General features: G+C 48.4%; 1 protein-coding gene across 1 annotated transcript in view; it reads left to right on the forward strand.

Moving 5' to 3' along the window:
- Positions 1-17,581, forward strand: part of LOC307245720 (zinc finger protein 385C-like) — an 87,931-nt gene extending 70,350 nt beyond the window's left edge. The window contains exons 3-9 of the mRNA XM_080021370.1: positions 1,674-1,849; positions 2,741-2,848; positions 8,570-8,801; positions 12,587-12,946; positions 13,539-13,741; positions 14,429-14,527; positions 16,873-17,581. Of these exons, the coding sequence (XP_079877496.1) occupies positions 1,674-1,849; positions 2,741-2,848; positions 8,570-8,801; positions 12,587-12,946; positions 13,539-13,741; positions 14,429-14,527; positions 16,873-17,103 (1,409 nt within the window). The 3' untranslated portion in view covers positions 17,104-17,581. The remainder of the gene's footprint in view (positions 1-1,673; positions 1,850-2,740; positions 2,849-8,569; positions 8,802-12,586; positions 12,947-13,538; positions 13,742-14,428; positions 14,528-16,872) is intronic.
- The last annotated feature ends 3,426 nt before the right edge of the window (positions 17,582-21,007 follow it).

The raw sequence follows: 21,007 nt of genomic DNA on the forward strand, positions 1-21,007 counted from the left end.
ACATACAAGCTTCAACCACATACAAGCTTCAACCACATACAAGCGTCAACCACATACAAGCTTCAACCACATACAAGCGTCAACCACATACAAGCGTCAACCACATACAAGCGTCAACCACATACAAGCGTCAACCACGTTCAGATGAGTGAGATGGGAGAACCGGGGGTGTGCTGTATCTGGTGGTGTTCGGGAGGGAGCCGTGCTGGGCCGGGGGTCAGCTGTGAAATAAACCCAAACGGGCGGTGCCTCCGTCAGCCAGCTCCTCCCACTCCCCGCCTCGCCCTGTGTCCCCCCCCCCCCTCCGAAGCCCTTCCCCTCCCTCCGCCGTCGCCGTGACGTTGAGTCACCAAAAGACTAATCATGAGAATAACGAAGATGAGGCCTCCTCCCCCGCGCCGTGCCCCCTCGCTGGGAGCCAAGATGGCCGGCGCGGCCTCCGCCCTCGCCGTCGGCGGAGGAGGGTCCGCCCGCGAGGGCCGCTCCGCCGGAATGCACCGAGCGGCGGTGCCCGCGGTCAAGGCGATTTTAAAATGGCCGTCACAAGCTGCTCCGCGGTGTACGAATCACAGCTTCACTGGGGCGAACTTTGTTCGCCGCAGGAGGAGAAAGAAAAGAAAAAAGGCGGTAAATGAAAGGTCTCGCTCGGCTGCTGTTTTGCCGCCTCGCTGCGTGGGAGATGAATGAGATCAATTTCGGGTTCGTGTGGAGGAGCAGGCGGCGTCCCTAAAAGTCACGCTGACAGACAGATTAAGCACCTCCACCCACTGGAGTGCCAACAGACACGGCCGCTCTGTGGTGCCGCCTCCTCTCTCTCTCTTTTGTTTTCCCCGTTTTTTGCCTCCCGCGCTTCACGGCGTCCGAATCCGTTTGGCTCTCAGCGCCGCGGCCCTTCCACAAAAAGCATTTTCAAGCACCTCATCGGGACCGTGACTCGCCGTAGACGATAGATCCGTCTGAATCATGTTTCACGACAGCGAGGCTTTTTTGCGTTAATGCAAAATCCCCCCCGCTGCCATTCCATAAGACTCCAAACCCAGTTGCTGGGAAAGCAGCCTGCACTTCATTCAAATTAATAATAAAAACAGAAATAAAAACAAAATGACAAGGAGCAACGGAGTCTTCATTTCTGTCTCTGAAGCGAAAAAGAAGAGAAATAAATGGCTGAAAAGTGCACGGTGCCCTGTTCTGGTGATCCACCCGGAGTTCCACCACCGTCACTTGACTCCGGGTGGATCATCGTCAGACTTCCAACCTCCATCCTCTTAACGACTGCCTGGAGGAATTTCCTGCGCCCTGAGCCTGCGCCTCCTGGCGCGGTGAGAGGGGGGCGGGTCGGCGTGCGTTTGAAGCCATGCGCCGCGGCTCCACCCAAAAATGCTTTCTCCAGACGTTCCTGCCAATTCGGTAATTCCACGGCTGCCGCCATTGGCCGCTGGGGTTCCCGCCTCCCAAAACGGGACGTCCGCACCCGACTCTCCGTTGAGGGGAAGGTGGAAACCCCCCAAAAACATGACAGTTGGAACATTCCAGTGCACCGGAGCCCAGGTCCCGCCGCCGGAGGGGGCTCCGTCGCCGGGCGGAGCTCCGTCACTGCGTCTTCGCTTGGAGACGGGAACACGCGGTCGCGTGGGTTCTGTTTGTCTAAAGCCTCTTTCTCTCCCACGCTGCAGGCGCTCTGTCCCAGGGCCTTCTGTCCCAGGGCCGGGCCCACCCCCTGCTGGCCTCCCTGTCCCTGCCGGGGCGCCCCCTGCCGCCCCAGACGCACCCCCGCCTGGAGCTCAAGCACTTCCTGCCCCTCAGGGTCAACGGCTCCTCGCCGCTCCACCTGTTCCCCAACTTCAACACGGTGAGGTGGCGCACGCACGTGATTGATCCGAGGCGCCCGGTTGGACCGCAGCGCACTGCTTGCATACATTTATCGGGATTCGGGAATCAAGGCGTTGATATTGAATGTGACTGATACTAAAAAATCACTGAGTTTGACAGAAGTTAATAAATATTTTGAGTCAATAATTTGGGCTGAACAAAACGATTGTGGTGAGAATTCCATCCACGTAGTTCTGTCCAGGGATGCACCGTTGGTGAAACTCAGATGTATAAAATGACAATTTGGTCGATGCCGATGTTTTTCCGAGGTTCCCTGAATGCAGCATCGCTTCCAGCTCGGAGCGCTGCAGTCGGCGCGGCAAATATGGGCCGACGCCGCTGTACGGCCGGTGAATCGGTGCATCCCTGGTTCTGTCCATTCTCAACTCAACGGAAGGAATGCGGCCGTGCGACTCGTCACCTTCCCGCCTGCATTAAACCCAGCAGGGGTCCAATCAGGCAGAGGTCCCAAGGCGGTTGTGAAGTCCGAGCAAACAACCGCAGCGACATTCAGACTTAGGTTTCTCACCGCGGCGCCGTTGGAAACATTTGAGGCGTCTCTTCTGCGCCGGCGTTGGCGTTCCCGTTCCCGTGTTGTCCAGTGACAGAACTGGGAAACCGCTGTTGGATCGTTTCACATTGGATGTAGGATTCATGAGCCCACATTGTGACACAAACTGATGAATATGCAAAACTCTCCATGATTACCACAATAATAACTTCCTCCGCTCCTCCCTAGTGGCACTGACGGAGCTTCATTTAAAGCTCTGCATTGTGGTGTGTGTGTGTGTGTGTGTGTGTGTGTGTGTGTGTGTGTGTGTGTGTGTGTGTGTGTGTGTGTGTGTGTGTGTGTGGTACCGTCCCGCCCCAGATGGACCCGGTGCAGAAGGCTGTGATCAACCATACGTTCGGCATGGCTCCGCCCAAGAAGAAACCCATCATCTCGTGCAACATCTGTCACCTGCGCTTCAACTCCACTGTAAGTGCGACGCGCAGCGTTCCTCCACCCCCAGGAGCTCAAAACACCTTCTCTTCATGAACCTCATCTGTTTCCGTCACTCTGGGTGCTCCACCTTGGGCCGGGTCGCCCTCAGAAACCTAGTGTTCATCTCAGGGGAATCTACCGCTCCGCGGCTGCGTTTGCTGCTTGAATGCAGTGGATGGAGCAGCGGATGGAGCAAAGGTTCAAGCCTTGGAAACCATCACGTTTCCTTTTTTACAAAATGGGAAACTTGCAATATTGTCCGTGGCAACAAGCTGTGCATTTAATCAGGTTTTCGGGGTTTTGTTGACGCTTTCGCCCTTCCTCAAATCAGCTCTTTTGGCTGCATGCTATGATAAGGGTTAGGGTTAGGGTTAGGGTTTGAGAGACTAGAAACAGGAGGTGGTGTCGCTTCCCATGGGCAACCTGCTGTAGTGACGGTGTTACGCTCTGGGTGCAGTGTGGCAGGCAGCTGCAGCAGAGTGCTTCCTCTCTCAACAGTGGGCTGAAAAATAGTGAACCTATCCTTTAACAAGTGTTTAACGCTCTCTATTTTATATATATACACGTATATACACACTGTATATGAACCACACATATTAATGTATTGTAAAATACCAGAATAAGCGATACATGGAAGCACTGCTTGTATTACAGTCTTTATTTCCAAAGGTCATTTTATCTCTTGTCTTGCCACATTAAAAGCTTTGGAGATGTAAGTAGTCAAACACCAAAAAGCCAAAGCAGATGTTCTTGTATGTTTGACTACTACACATATACGTATATATATATATATATATATACATACATACATACATACATACATACATACATACATACATACATACATATATATATATATATATATGTACACACATATATATAAGGAGATATATATATATATAATATATCACATATATACAGTATTTATATACTGTATATATATATATATATATATATATATGTATACAATATATATGTATGCACATGGTGTGTATGTGTTCCTGTAAGTGTATTTTGTTCAGCAACATGGTCAGAAATAGCTGACGGCTCTTTCTCTCTTTCTCTTTCTCTCTTTTCTCTCTCGTTCTCCCTTCCTCTTTATCATTCTCCGTCTCTTTCTTTCTATTTCCTCTTGCCTCCCTCTTTCTTTATCTACTGATGGCGCCACGGCTGCTTAAAGCTCCTCTTATATATATATATCTATAGATATATAGATATATATAGATATACATATATAGATATATAGATATATATATGTATAATTATTACTTTATTTTTTCTTATTTCTCATGAAAATCTTGTATATTTTGCCAAAGATGTTGTGGCCCACTTGCAGTACCCCCAATGGCCACTAGTGGATTATTTTGTGTTTTCGTACTGAGGCCTCCTCTGCTGCCACTTTACTGTACTTGTACTAGTACTTGATGTGGCCACCCTTACTTACGGTGGCCCTGAGAGCTCAACGCACTGCAACTGCAAACACAAGCAAACAGACAAAACACAAATGCAAAAGCCACAACATGACTGTAGAAGCTGTTTTCTGTGGAATATCGCACTTAAATCCTTAAAAAATAAAAATAAAAAATTATAGATATAAAAGTAGATTTTTCTATTCATTAATTGCATGGAGGAAGCAGATGGAGGATTTGGACGTGGTGGTCTCGTGTGCTGCGATTGGTCTATGATAGTTGCAGATCCAGGTTATTACTTGTATAAAATCTTAAATGTTTTCCGTTAATCCGGTCGTGTTTTCCGTTAATGCGGTCGTGTTTTCCATTGATGCTGTTGTGTTTTCTCTTAATGTGGTTGTGCTTTCCGTTAATGTGGTTGTGTTTATCATTAATGTGGTTGTGCTTTCCGTTAATGTGGTTGTGTTTATCATTAATGTGGTTGTGCTTTCCGTTAATGCGGTTGTGTTTTCCCTTAATGTGGTTGTGCTTTCCATTAATGCGGTCGCGTTTTCCGTTAATGCGTTTGAGTTTTCCGTTAATGCGTTTGTGTTTTCCGTTAATGGGTTTGTGTTTTCCCTTAATGTGGTTGTGTTTTTCATATTTGCAAATCGTTTTGCTACGCAGTCCCTTCAGCTCATCTGGATTTGCAGCACATTCTCTAAATGCTGCCATGTGTTGTCATATTGGGGAAGCTGATTTGCTTGTGATTTGTCTATTTCCACATGTTTTCTTAGGTTGCAGTGCATTGAGCTCTCAGGGCCACCGTACTGACTCTTATTTCTGGGAGATTTTCAAGAAAGGATGCCAGAGATGGCAGTATTTACACTACATATTTACAAATTGACTTGAAATAACTTTGAACAATGCTATTTCCCCTAAAATATAAGGTCATGTTCTTCCCCTGCTTCTAGTTTTTTCTTTGATCATTGTAATTCGCCAGGACAGTTGTTTTTTTTTGGCTATTTTTCGCCTCATAATGATTTCCAATTCATATTCATTGAGCTGTCGTCTCCATGGAGCTGGTTTATACGTACAGTATTTGCATATATATTGTTGGGAGAAATCTGGCAAAATGCCAATTACTCTTATTTGTTTGAACTACCAAACTTGAAAATGTAGATGCTTGCACAACCCCATTACCCCGATCCCTACCCTTGTTTACTTTGTGTGATTTCTCTCCTTATCTGAATTGGAATTTGAGACGAGCTCAGAGGAGTTTGTTTTCCAGCTAACCGCCTCTCTCCGTGTCCCATCTATCCTCACCTGCAGCTGGGCTCAAAGTGCCGGTTGCCCCGGGCGGCGGATTACAGGTTGCAGACAGGTACCATTCACAGCGGGGGGCTTCGTCGCGAGGTCCGGGGCAGATCAGCTCAGTCGCATTCAAATCCCCTTTCACACGTGAAGCTTTAACGCAGAAAAGCTCAGGAACTCTCCCCTGCCCGCATCACATGAGATTAAGAGCACGACCGCTTTTCTGTGCGAGGCGTTTGTCCAATGTTAATCCCGATTCGCCGTGTTGTGACCCACGACCATTTCAAGAAAATCTTCCCGTACTAAGGCTGCAAGATTTTCTGGCCAAGCATGCAAAAGGTTGCGGGATCCCCGAGAGCGATGCCTTTTACGCGGAGCAAGGAAACCAGTCGCAACAGAGCGAGGGCGACTTGTTGGATTCTGCGACGTGGTCATTGCGTGTATTTGGAAACCAACGTCGAAGGCGTTTCTGGAAACATTGGATGAACCCTAACGCCCGGGTCACACCCATTGCCTTGAATGTGTCGGCACTTGGCAACGTCCGTAAAAACCTTCTTTTTGTTCTAATCTGGAAGGGGTGGGGCCCCCAGCTCACCCAGCTGGGTGAGCGGCCTCAATGTGTGAAAGGGGCCGAAGCTGGGTCCCGAGGACCCCTGGTGGCATTTCAAATGAGTTGACGTTTCCTGGAGGACAGTCGTTTCTCATTGTCCATGTGGAGATGGTACCAACTCCCGAAGCTGCTTAAATCAGCGTCACCAAGCAGATCCGACACATTCAGGTGTCGTCATATTGGGATGTCTGTCCACTGTGCTCTAGCCATGCGGGGACAAACTCACCTTGTCTCAAATGGTCAATCTAAAACCTCATAACAGATCAGGGGTTCCCAGCGTGTCATTATTAGTGAGGTTGAATATATATGTTTTGTGAGAAAATATATATATAGTCAGAACCTCAGTGGACCCCCTGCAATACCCCCACGGACTCCCCCAGGGTGCCGCTGACCCCAGTTTGGGAACCCCTGCCCTAGATAGTGTGGTGGTGTGCAGATGGGAGTGAATCCATCCTCCTGACTCAGCCTCACGTCACGCTGAATGGCTAATGTTCGCTGACATTCAACGTGGCCGACGGGGCCGTGCAGCCTTTCCCCAGCTCCCTGTGACGCTCTGCGCTCTTTGACCTTTGGCGTGACCTTTCTGCACGTGCGCGGGGCGAGGCTTTTGGCAACGCGCTGAGGCAGAAGCGGCCCCGCAGTTTTTTGTTTTTTTTTCCTCTCGCACACGCCCGCCAAACAATCACCCCTCAACACGGTGGGTCTGATTGTGCAGACACAGGATGGACTTGGCGCTGTGGGTCATTTTGGAAAATGACAAATGATCTGAAAGAAACTGGATGTCTCACTCTGTGGTGGCCAGTGTGTTCGTAACATGTTATTTAAAAGGCCGAGCCGGTGTCGAAGTAGATTTCAGCTCGTTTATTTAGGCGGCTCCTACAGACCCCCGGTCATTTTCCTGGTAGATTCCTGATTCATAATAATTGTCAGTCAGACCAGACGTTTATCACCATGTTGTCCCAATTTTACAAAACCAGAAAATTGTGATAATCCGATTTTTTAAATGTTTATTTTATTATTTTATATAATAAAATTATTATTATTATTATTGTATTATTATCAAATAATGTGTCATTATTGATAATAATAATAATAATAATAATAATAATAATAATAATAATAATAATAATAATATATTTATATTATATATATATAATTATATTATTTATTTATTGTTGTGTACAGTGAGCTTAAGTAGGTTTGTGGGTGGGAAGGGTTCAAATTGGAAATGCATTTTTGTTTTTTAAAAATAAAAACAAATTCTGAAAACTAATAAAATGTGAGCTTTCATCAGGAAAATGGTCAGGGATTTTAAAGTGATGTGTGCTGACCAGTAAAGACGCTCAAACTCCATTTGACACCGCTTTGGTCATTTTAAATATGTGGCAAAATGCAAAGTGTTTGAAACATATTGTGTCATTGAATTTTTCCAGATTCAGGTCAGCCAGTGCTACAGATGGCCTGCCTGCCTGCGTGCCTGCCTGCGTGCCTGCCTGCGTGCGTGTTCTGCTTTTGTGTGTGTGTGTATGTTTATTTTCTGGAAGCTTGTACTCCTTCTATGAGATTAATGTGATGTGCTTCCAGGTCATCATTCTTTATTATGCAAAAACTCTGTGCGTGCGTCTGCACTTGTTGGGTCACCCCTGTTTTTAGATTCTGAATCCGCATGCTTCTGTGGTCACGCTGCCGCAAACGTCTTTCTGCCCTCGGAGAAAGACACAAAGGTCATTTTTTGTGTCAGAGCGAGAATGGATGCGGCCATTTTGTGAATGGATTCCATTCACTCGTATCCAGCGATGAAGAGATGATGATGATGATGATGATGATGATGATGATGATGCCGATGATGACGGTGATGAGGATGACAACGATTGTGACAATGATGATGAGGACGATGAGGATGATAACAGCAATGATCAGGATGATAATGATGACAACGATGGTGACAATGATGATGACAATGAAGATGATGATGATAATGAAGATGATGACGGCGAAGAGGATGATGATGCTGAGGATGATGATGATGACGACGACGACGAGGATGATGTGGCCCTCCTTCTTCAAAGTCAAGTGCGCACTCATCGCTTCCAACATCGTGGAAGCACGATGAACCGACTCGTCTGAAACGCCGCAGCACTCAACAGACACCGAGCTCATGCACAGGGAAGTGACTGGGATGTATTTTGTTGCATTTGTAAAATACATTTATGAAAAATGCATTTTTCAATCCCGTGATGATCTGCACCAAAGATGGACGACGTATTAGTGTATTTGATGAAATCCCCCTCCCTCAATCTCAACTTTATACAAATTCACCTCTTCTTTCAATTGTTTTGCATGTGTGTGTGTGTGTGTGTGTGTGTGTGTGTGTGTGTGCGCGCGTGCATGTGTGTGTACCAGACCCAGGCTGAGGCCCACTACAAGGGTCACAAGCACGCTCGTAAGCTGAAGGCCCTGGCGTCGCCGCGGAACGCACAGAAGAACCGCCAGAGGGCCGGACAGGGCCCCGCCGCCGCGAGGGAGCGAGAGAAGGGACGAGAGAGAGGGAGGACGGGCGGAGGAGGAGGAGGAGGAGGAGGGGCAGGAGGAGGAGGAGGAGGGCTGACGGATACACAGCTGACGGAGAGTACAGGTAGAAGACTTTATTTTTTCTCGAGCCCTCCCCCTCCCTCTAATGAGTGGTAACCAGGGATGTTTAATAAGTACCTGCTCTCACCCGTCCTGCCGCCGCCGCCACTCACAGAGGGATAATTACTCCTGTCAAGCCGACGTAGCGGCTAATGAGAGGCCTTGAAGAGCATCCTCAGAGCGTCAGTGGGGGATGTTAGAGGGGGCTCCTTTTCTTTGATATTTTTGGGCTGTTTTTGTGTTGTTGTTTTTCCCTCTGCACCCCCCCCCCCCCCCCCCCCCGCTGCAATGCATTGATTCCAAACTCTCCGCGATTGATACCAGCTTCCATCACCCAAGGTTCAACATTTTATACCCAAATTTACTCTATACTTAAATTTTACACTTTGTTGATTATAATTATTCAAATAATTCTTCTGGAAGCTGTAAGTTATCATAACCATGTAATGAAACGTCAACCATCTCAACATTCCTTTAGATGGAGGATCAATAGATTGTTTATGGGCCAAATAGGCAAAAAGATGCAGTATTTTATTTACTTGAATTGAGTATACGTCCCATCTGACGTGTTTCGGAACGGCGCCCAGGGAGCATTTAGGGGGTGAAGTGCCTTGCTCAAGGACCCTACCTCCTGCCGGGGAGGAGTCCTCTGATTACTAGAGGACCACGCGTTGCCTCCTGAGCCACCGGCCCCGGGAACTGCACGTGGAAAAAGTTCCAGGATGACAAACCGAAGCTCTCATTGTCCAGCCAAATATCCTAGGATGCAAACACCGCTCGCTACGCTGGGAAGCCTGTCCCACCATGCATTGCGACGGCAAGACGCCGGCGAGGGTTTCCGCGCTGTGTGGTCATCAACCCTGGACGCGCTGAAGGAAGCGGCTCTGCGACCACGCGATATTGCGGAGACGACACGGTTCTCTTTACTCACGTCCCCAAGCCCAGGGGCCACGGCACAGACGTGTGGTAAAGCTACGGTCGCACCACCGGCAACGGGGCCCCTGCGCCCCTGGCGTTTGTGGCCGTCGCCGCAACATGGACCCGCTGTTGTGGGCACACCAAACATTTCAAACCTCTCTCCTTTTCCATATTTAATATACATTATACTTATAGATGGGGCCGTGTCTACTTATTTTTTGCCAAAATTGTGGAGTTTACTTGGCAAAATAAATAACCTTTCTTTTCACGTAATTAATCTGCGATCTGTCCCTTAGAATAAAGAATTAGCTACGTCTTCCTTATTTTATCCCTAGTTTAAGTTACATTTTTCATTTAAAATAATAGGTACAATGCGTTGGTCGCTGCTGATTTGCATAAAGTTGAAAATTGTTCAACTCTTTTTTTAGTCGCCGTGAAGCCGTCGCCCGGCGGCGCCCCGTGACCCCACCATCAGGAGTGTGTGCTACGCCAGAGCGGGCGTGTCGGGGGCTGAGAACGCATCCTTTCTCTGCCCCAAAACAGTGGTGGAAATGCTCCAGCCGTCCATCTTGGTTGGACTGGTTTGCGCGGCGCAGGCACCGGAGAGTCAGACCCTCCGTCCCCAAACTCCCTCAACCGACCGTCCATGAGGAGAGTGCGGAAAAAAAGTGATTCTGCGGTTCTGTGTTGTCGTTTATGCGGCTCTTCTTTCATACGGGCTCTGGAGGAGAGAACAGCTCGTCCCTCTTTCCCCCGAATCGAGTGAGCGGGCCACATTTGTTTGCCTTGTTTCAAATTCGGATTGAACCCGACGATGCTTTTACGCTCTCTCACTGGAAATGTTCTTTTTTTTTTGTACCGTTGATTTGTTTCCGCCTTCCTGCTCCTTTCATTTCCTCGACCACACAACCAGAGGCTTGCTGCGTCCACAGGTTGCCATGGCGTTTGATTGATGCTAATGGGGGAGCTGATCTCGAACTTCACTTGAGGAAATAGAAGAAACCAGTCGTAGCTCTCATTGCTGCCGGCAAAGTGAAAAGCTCTTAGCGGCCTCTTACTCTGAAACCCACAAACCCCAGAGACAAACTTTGTTCGCTTATTTCCAGCTCGCCTTCACCGATCATCCTCGGTGGTTTGTTTATTTTGCTTTTCATTCCGAGAAAAGGCTTTTGCTGTTTCCAGAGAGTGGAACGGGTGACCAGTGTCTATAAGTGGGAGTGGCATCTTCCCGGCGACACGGGGCCCCCGTCCACACACAAAAATGATTTGTAAGGCTGACATTAGGACCCTATCCAGCAGGGGGCCACAACGCGGCACCACAGAAGAACATGGGAGGGAGTACGCAGGGAGCATGCGGGGAGCACACAGGGAGCACACAGGGAGCACACTGGGAGCACACTGGGAGCACACTGGGAGCACACAGGGAGCACACAGGGAGCACACAGGGAGGACACTGGGAGCACACAGGGAGCACACTGGGAGCACACTGGGAGCACACAGGGAGCACACTGGGAGCACACTGGGAGGACACTGGGAGCACACAGGGAGCACACAGGGAGCACACAGGGAGCACACTGGGAGCACACTGGGAGCACACAGGGAGCACACAGGGAGCACACAGGGAGCACACAGGGAGCACACTGGGAGCACACAGGGAGCACACAGGGAGCACACAGGGAGCACACAGGGAGCACACAGGGAGCACGCGGGTTACTGAGCTCCAACGCTGGACGCCGTTTCCGAAAGTTGTAGAGACTTTTCACGCCCCCTCCCCCCAGAGAGGACAACTTTGCGTTGCTCCTTGGCTCCGGCCGCGGCTCGGGGTCCCGGCGTCGGCACTTTTGAGGAGCGGCGTTTTCGAGGACGTCCGTTTGAGAGCGCTTTGCAAAATCTCTGCCCTAGGAGGCGTTTTCCAAAAGCTTTATTTCCAGCGACCATAAAAACACTCGTGTGGACGGGAGGTCAAAACGCAGAGAATACTGCGTTTTCAAAGATATCCGTATACATATGGATGCGGTCCAGTAGTAGTAGTATTGAAAATCATTGAAAATCAAGTAGAACAGCAACTTGTAACTGAACAGAAATACACGACAACGGGTCGATGCCCGTTTTTTAACTACTTTATTCTCCCTCTTCTACTCGGTGCTTTCCTGACCTCAGCAGCTGAACCGGTGCAACGTTGCCGTCGCCCCTGTTTTGGGTTCACACACAGAAGTTGTAAACCAACTCAGTGTCCCGTTAAGCTCTCCTTTCATTAGTCCAATTTTTTCTTCAAAATTCTGAGAGTTGAACGACCTTCCCAGATGTAAACAACAGCGTATGTTGGATTGCATTGTGGGTAATGTAGGAGCCCTGTTGGCGCATGGCTACAAGAGGTGGAGGGGAGTGGGTGTGTCAGGGAGAGATCGCTAGGAGGTCCCATACATTTTATTATTCTGTTCTAAAAGATAAAGGTCCCCGTCTACTTCCTGTAGTCCACACACTGTCTCTGTGGAAGCAAAATCACATCATGGAAGTTCTCACCGCCAGCCAGCAGCGGAGCCGTGCTGCAAATGTAAACAAATGCGGGCGGGTATGTAAACAAATGCCCCGCCCGCAACCAATACACATGTGAAAGGTGAAATTGTGTTCTCACCACAAGCAAAGCGCACTGGGGTCGGCTTGGAACCGGTCCGAGACCACCTCTCGCATGCGGTCTGGGAGCGGTCGTTTTAGTTTGATTTCTGCGTTCACACCTGCCCAAACGAAACCGCACCGAGGGGGTAAAGGCACCAGGGTTCCATCCAAACGGACTAAACGCGGCCGATGTGACGGCGCCCTCATAGTCCTGCCATCAAACCACCGTGGTGCTGTTTTCTGTCCTTCCTCCAGGGACGAGGACGTCTCCGGCTCCCGCCCAGGCGGAGGCCGCCCGGGGCAGCCTGCCGGCGCTCACCTCCGCCGCCCCACCAGACGACGCCACGCGCTCCAGCCCCGAGCTCCGGCTCCCCGCCGCCTCCTCCAACCCCCGGCTCCCCGAAGTGAGGTCAGACTGCGTTCTCACGGAGGACGGCAGCCCCCGTCCCAGTCCAGACCCCCCTCCCGACCCCCCGGGGGGCTCCGTGGGAGGCAAGGTGGAGGAGGCGGGGGAGGCCAAGGATGACAGGAGGAGTAAAGCCAAGCAGCACCTGCACTGCCCCCTGTGCAAAGTGACAGTCAACTCCAGCTCCCAGCTGGAGGCGCACTTCAGCGGTGGGTTGCACGGCGGTTGCCGTGGTTACCGGATTTTAACGCGTACTTGACGGAAATTATGCACGGTCGCAGCATGGCGGCCGCACTTATTGAGGCAGCTTCAATCTTAAAATTTTATTCCGGATTTATTCCAAAAATGGCTTTTCCATCACGTGCTTGTATGTTGAATTACACTGGGGGGAAAATAATTGGATTTGAGTCGAAAATGTTAATTTCCCAAACCATTATTTTTAAGATATGATGATGAAGTATGTGTGACAAGACATTATAGGCCTTTATTTCCTCAAAATAATGTACTAAAGTACTCAGCCTTAATGTTTCACTGTTTCAAATTTCAAGTTTGTGTTTTATTAAGTATTATTATTAAGTATTATTTGTCATGCATAAAATTACACAGTGTTGTGTTGCCACTGAAACGTTTATTCTTTGTGCAAAATCCCGACAGTGAATGAAGTTAATGAAGTAAAAAAAGTATATATATATATATATATATAAACAGAACTAATATATGCAAAACTAAGATCAAAATGACAGAAACTTGTAAAAGGAAGCAGTATAAAATGTACAAAATGGCTCTCATTGGTGGATCCAGGCTCCCGGCACAAGCAGATGCTGGACGGTCCGAGCGGCGGCCAATGGCAGCGCAGGGTGAAGGTGACATCATCACTGCGCTCCGCCTGCCGCACCAAGCAGTGGCTGAGCAGCCGCAGCAGAGCGGGCGTGGCCCCGGCCGGACAGTCCTTCCTCTGCGAGCTGTGCCAGATGGCCGTCAACTCAGAGTCGCAGCTCAAACAGGTGAGCAGCGCAACGTCCCTTCAGCCGCCTCCACAGTCAGGTTATTCCGCCAGGTACGTTTACATCTACGAGGAATTTGTTGTGGTGAGGTTTGGTGAAAAAAAATATATAAATTATTTATGTACAAATAGCCGAAAAATAATAAAAATAATAATATGTATAAAATATACAGGATATAAAAATGCGATTCTGTGGACAACGCTAAGAAGATACCAAAAAAGGAGCCTGAGGAGTCGAAATTAGGTTTTTGAAAACAAATAAATCTGGAAGTAAAAACACTTGAGAGGCTGCTCTGTCCGAACATCTTAATTCAAAAAAATACCAACTCCAGCGAGATCCTTGTTTGCTTTTGCATCATGTCATTCACTTTGAATATCCCATTTGTACAAAATGTATTTATTATACTTGTCTTGACTCCAGTTTTTTGGGGGGAAATTCAGACAGAAACTTTGACACCATTTCCATCCCTGCGTGTCCAGGACGGAGACGACCTCGAGCTGCACGCTAACTGTGTTAGCTCAGTGCATGGCCGCGGATGGGATCGCCTAGCCTAGCTCCTGTGAAATTTCCCCAAAAACCGTCCATCTCTTTAGATTTCCAAGTTGTTTGACTGTGACTGGCGTGCGCTCCGTTCTGGTACAAGCCCCTGGTTCTGGTTGAACGGGCGTCTGTGGTTCTGTCTCACAGCACCTCAGCAGCCGGAGACACAAAGAACGTCTGAGTGGGAAACCAGCCAAGCCCAAGTTCAGCCCCCACGCTAAAATCCAACCCAGCGCTCTGATGGCGGTGAGAAGCAGAAACACACACACACTCCTACACACACACACACACACACACACACACACACACACACACACACACTCCTACACACACACACACACACACACACACACACAGACATAGACATACACACACACACACACACACACACACACACAAACACACACACACACACACACACACACACACAGACATAGACATACATACACACACACACACACACACACACACACACAGACATAGACATATACACACACACACACACACACACCCCCTAAACCAGCTGTTTAGTATCCAGCAGCTACAGGGCGTGTTGCTTGCTGCTCTGAATGACAAATTGACAATGTTTTTATTTATTTTTATTTTTTGTTGTTATGTTCTTATTTGTGTCGCAGGGAAAACAAGGTGACACTCACATGAAAAATCAAAATCATTCAAAACCCATAACAGCAAGGGTACAAAAGATAAACTGCACAAAGTGACTCATCCCAGCTTATTGTCATTGTTATTCTTTTCAGTGCTGGGGCCGGTTCCGAGATTTTTTGCTGCCGATCGATCGTCAGCAATTAATCGAATCCATGGGCGTTATTGTATCGTCCGGGGGGCTCGTTAAAACATCCGTGTTATACTGCATTTGGACTTAAAGCGAGTCCCCAACCCCACAGACCCCTGTTGGAGTGGGACGCTTGGAGGGGGGGGCGAACTGTATCTCGCAGAGAGAGACACAGAGGTGGAGCGGAGTTGAGGGCGGAGCATTTTTTTTTGCTGTTTTTTTTTTATTAATCCGAATATCAATTTTGGATCAAATGGAATAATATAAGCCCAGATAACAGCTATTAGCAGGCGCCACTGTGTGGGTTTAACGGGAGGAAGAAGACAATAACTGCTTTTATTTCTTATAATCACAGCAGGAGAATAACGGAGCAAGGATAGTTCTAATGAGTCACATATTCCAGAATAAATGACTTTATTTAGGAAAAGGGAGAAGAAGAGAAAGTCTAGACAACGAGCAGGGAGTGGATTTATTTTCTGGGCAAGATTCTGAACCGAATTAGTCTTATGTCTTATTATTATTATTATTATTATGTTTTTTTATTATTGTTATCATTATTATGATCATTATCATTATTATGATAATTACTATATTATGATAATTATTATTAATATTATTACTATTATTATCATCATTATTACATAGTGTACTATAAAAGGGAGATTAAAAACAATGAGACAGAGACTTCAGAGACAACGCGTTCAGGGAGAAGTATTATCTGCTTTGTTTTAGAGGGATCGTGTGGTAAGCATCTGTGAAACTATGAATGTATATTTATGGGAAAGGTCAATTATTTTATATTTTTTCAGAAAAACATTGCCAAATTGGGATTATGAGGGTTTTCTGCGTCTGTGTGGGTGGCCGTCGATTACCGTCATGAAATAAGCGGCCCCGCCCGAGTCAATACCAACAACAAAAGTGCCTCCTCATCAGCTGTGTCTACATAGTAAAAGCTGGTGGAGTAAGTTGCGTCCGGCCTCTCCACATGTTTCCCCAGCCTCGATGGGGGTTCGCCCTCCGTCTGACCTCTGACCTCCCTACAAACATGGACCCAACAGGTCAAAGCTGCGACCCTGGTTTTACAGCTCTGGGATCAGATCCCATTCCCACAATCAGACCCATTTTCTCTGTAAATGATGTATTTATAATACCAGGATACGGAAATTGGGGCATATAATCTCACTCGGTGTGGGGTCACGGCAGAAAGATGTTTTAGTCCAGTGATGAGCTCCGAGGGCTGAAACACTTTTAACGAATCCTCAACTGCGGATGATTATGATTGAAACGCCTCTCGGTCTCTGTCCTCCCTTGAGAGCGAGCGAGCTTTGAAGGGATGCATGGAGCCAGCGGCGTCCGCTCCGATGCTTCCTTCTGCTTTTCACAGTGTTTCTGTCGCGGTCGGGATCAGCGGCGCTGCCTGGGATCCACACGTTGGATCCATGGCTCAGTGCGACATGGGGGCCACTGGTTTGGTCTGTTCAAGCCACACTGTGGGGGCCACTGGTTTGGTCTGTTCAAGCCACACTGTGGGGGCCACTGGTTTGGTCTGTGCTGACTTTAAAGTAAAAAATACAACTAAAAAACTTTAAAAATAGTAAAAAATGAACCGTTTTTGGGGAAATGAACCGGTCGTTATTAATAGGCAGCGGCATTACTCTGAAATAATGGATCGCTCATTTCTGCTATGGACCAAATTAGAATGGAGTATTCCACGGGGCCCTGCAGTGAGAAATACTATTTACTATTTGTTTACAAATCTCCTCCTCTCAGCACATTCACCGTCTGTTTCCTGTTCCAGACTAAGCTGGCCCTGCAGAAGCATCTGTCCAAGGCTCTGCCGCCGGGCTTCCTGGCCGCTCCCTTCAACGCCGCCGCCCTCTGCACCCTGGCCTCGGGGCACCTGCCCCTGCGGGCCCCTGCGGGCCCCGCGCCCGTCCTCCAGGGCTCGCTGATCGGCCCCACGCTCTTCAGGCCTGCGCCGGGGCCGCTGAGGGCCACGCACGCACCCATTATCTTCTCCCCGTACTAGCCACCCAACTGAGGGGCGGGGCGGGGCGGCGTCGGCGTCGGCCGGAGTCGAGGAATTTAACCAGGAAAAATGGTTCCCACCGTCCAGCTCGGCGGGGCTCAAGTATGCAATCTCCGACCGTCTGCCGCCTCGCCCTCCGCCCGGGGGCCCCTCCCTGGTACAGACCTGTCTGGAAGCCATGTTAGACACCCCATCGTTTTTGGGGGGTTTTCTTAAAGAGACGGCGTTAGTGGAATCCAGTGGTTTGTGTAAATGTTGCCGCTCGGTGTCTGTCGCCCCAAACCCCCTTCGCTCTGCAGACCTGCAGGACGTCCTGTTTTCAGCTGACCTGCTTCCTGAAGGAAACCCGACGTGTGTGACGCCGCCGCCTCTTTTTTAGCTGAAACGATGCCACGATGACGATGAGACATGTCCCTCTGCCACGCGTCCGTGCGTCTCTCTGTTGTCCTCTCTCTCTCTCTGTAACACAGTGACAATCAACCGCCACTCGGATGCCACATGAGGTCATTATGGGGTGTGGGGTGTGGGGTGGGCCCGGCGGGGCGGGGTCCGGTGCTTTAGGGATCTGTGACATTTGGTCGCTCCGCCTGAGGTCCTCGAACGATCCATGCAGAGCGGAGCCGGGGAAGCAGGAAGCCTCCGCCCTCCGGCCCCGCCTCCACCTGCAGCCCCACACACACACACACACACACACACACACACACACACACATCACTCCAAACGTAATGCTTCAAGTCCATTATTGTCTGTTGGTTTTAAATGCAGACATAAATTGTCTCCCTCCAGTGAAGTCAGTGGTGCGAAGCGGCTCACTGCTCTGCTGCTCTTTTTGGAGGCACAGCTGGCACGTCGCCAGCTGTGCCTCCACGGCTCCACCTCAACAAAAGTTAGAAACAACACGTCACCTGCAGCGACATCATCATGAGGAGCTGGAGGACGCCGAGCGTCTCCCTCAAGCTTCTCGATGCGCTGACGACAGCAACAAAACGCACAATTCACTCAACAACTGTCGGAGACGGGGGCTGGGTGCACAAGCGGCTCCTTCCCTCCTTCCTTTCTTCCTTCCCTCCTTCCTTCCTTTCTTCCTTCCCTCCTTCTTTGCGTCCTTCCTTCCTTCCCTCCTTTCGTCACTGCCGTCATGCTCTTTCTGCTCTCTTTAAGGATTCCAAATGTCGTTCCATGGGGCAAACGTTTAAGCCTTAAAGTGTCGTTTAAGTGTCATTTCTTTGTGAAAAACTGAAATCTTGTCAGACGGTCTTTTATATGTTATGCGGAAAGAAAATCAGGTTTCTCAGCTTTTTTTGGGGGGGTTTTATTGACTACAACGGCATAAAGTATCTGTAAATGAAATGTGATATTACTGTTCCCCAAAACACGTTGAAAACCTGCACGAGGACACTGAGCTGCATTGTGCGTGTCCCGTTTTCCAAACGGACGTTTGACCTTTCTGAGGCGTGTTGCTGTGCCCTGCTGGACTGAAGCACAACGAGGAGCCGCCGCCGCCGCCATGAAAAACAAGCCTCACGTGACCTCGCGTGGCTTGAAGTGAAACGCTTCATCTTTCCGCCCAAACATCTGAAGCAATATGTATTTTCAAGTTGTACTCTTAAGTGTCACCCAGTGAAACCCATGACTACTACAATTGTACATCCATTGCAATAATGTAAATTATAATTCATCGATAGAAATGTCTCTATATTATTGTATATTGCCCTATAAATGATTCTGTTTTTTTTCACACAACTGTGGTGTTTATTTGGTTGGACGTGGGGATGATTGCAGGTTGAAGGTTAAATCTACACAATGGCTCGTTAGTATAAACCCTCGCGATGGGGCGGCTGTGAATGGGAATAAATGACATGGACGCGGGATGGATTGCACCGTCTGTCTCCGTATGGGAGTTGCACCGGCAACTAGAGGTAGCCACAGGCCGACATATTATACAGCTGGGGAAATAACAAGCAATTTACAAATACATAGAAGAGATTATCTTTTATGCAACCAAACGGCAGCACTGGACTGCCCTCTAGTGGTGGATTGATGAACAAAAAGAATGAATATTCCAGGCCATGCGCGTGTTTTACTTTCAATAACGGACAAAGATAAAAAAATATAAAATATTTAAAAAAATATGAACTATTTCATATATTTTTGTTGTGTATATATTTGGGGGTTTTTTTCCACAAAATGGAAAAAATATATATATACACATCAAAAAACTCTTTAACTGTTTTCTTTATTACACAGCTTATCATGGAAGTTTGGCAGGAATTTGTTTTTTTCTCGGGAAATAAATGCACATATAACAAATGTGCAAATGTGCAAATGTACAAATGTACAAGGCATCTTAACCTCTATGTTATTGTGAACAGAAACATATAAATGTAATAAACATTTAACAATAGACTGGAGAATTAAAAAAACTGCAAGAGCAAAAGGAATTAAAAACAAAAATACAGTAATATACTGTATAAATAATATGAATACAAAATGCACTTTTCCGTTTACAATGAATTGGATACAAGAAAAAAAAAGACAAAGTAGTGGTTCTATATTATTCTTCTGGACAAACATTACATTGTCATTCTTTTATTTATTTATTGTAAGAATGTAGAAACAATCAGTCAAACCAGTTCAAACAGAAAGAAATATAGACAAGGAGCATTCATAACAAGGATGAATACAAATATCAGAGAACGGTAATAATAATAATAATAATAATAATAATAATGATAATAAATGAATTCATAATAAAAAATATTTAGAAAAATAAATAAAATATATTATAAAACAAAATAAAAGATTACATTTTGAGTGGGTTGTAATGAGGCAGCTGCTGCTGATCATTATGGGCTGTGTCGTGTGGTGTGGTGTCGTGTGGTGGTGTGGTGTGGTGTGGTGTGGTGGTGTGGTGTGGTGTGGTGTGGTGTGGTGGCGTGGCGTGGTGGTGGTGTCGTCGTGTCGTGTCGTGTCGTGGCGTGGTGGTGTGGTGTGGTGTGGTGTGGTGTGGTGGCGTGGCGTGGCGTGTCGTGGCGTGGCGTGGCGTGGTGTGGTGTGGTGGTGTCGTGTCGTGTCGTGTCGTGTGGTGTGGTGTGGTGTGGTGGTGTGGTGTGGTGTGGTGTGGTGTGGTGTGGTGGCGTGGCGTGGCGTCGTGGTGTGGTGTGGTGTGGTGGCGTGGCGTGGTGGTGTGGTGTGGTGTGGTGTGGTGTGGTGGCGTGGCGTGTCGTGTCGTGGTGTGGTGTGGTGTGGTGTGGTGTGGTGGTGTGGTGTGGTGTGGTGTGGTGTGGTGTGGTGTCGTGGTGTGGTGTGGTGTGGTGTGGTGGTGTGGTGGTGTCGTGTCGTGTCGTGTCGTGTGGTGTGGTGTGGTGTGGTGGTGTGGTGTGGTGTGGTGTGGTGTGGTGTGGTGTCGTGGTGTGGTGGTGTGGTGTGGTGGTGTGGTGTGGTGGTGTGGTGTGGTGTGGTGTGGTGTGGTGTGGTGTGGTGGTGTGGTGTGGTGTGTTGGTGTGGTGTGGTGTGGTGGTGTGGTGTGGTGTGGTGTGGTGTGGTGTGGTGTGGTGTGGTGGTGTGGTGTGGTGTGGTGTGGTGTGGTGGTGTGGTGTGGTGTGGTGTGGTGGTGTGGTGTGGTGTCGTGTGGTGTCGTCTTTCCACGGCCACAATGACGTGTGGCACTGCTGCGTTCAAGTCATGTGGGACTTACGGCTTTCACGACTCGCTCGCGTCGGGGTTTGACCGCGGCCGAACCCGTCTCACCCCGAGAGCCAGGAAACGTTCTGTGATTAGCCGCGTGGTAGCGTACATGTTTCTAACTGTGATGAATTTCTACCCCCTTGATGAAAGGCAATAAATGCCAGAATAAACGGGAAAGGAAAACGAAAGATAAATTATATTTGAAATGCTAAAAATT

Source organism: Zeus faber (assembly GCF_960531495.2).
Source record: "Zeus faber genome assembly, chromosome: 20".
Taxonomy (NCBI): Eukaryota; Metazoa; Chordata; class Actinopteri; order Zeiformes; family Zeidae; genus Zeus; species Zeus faber.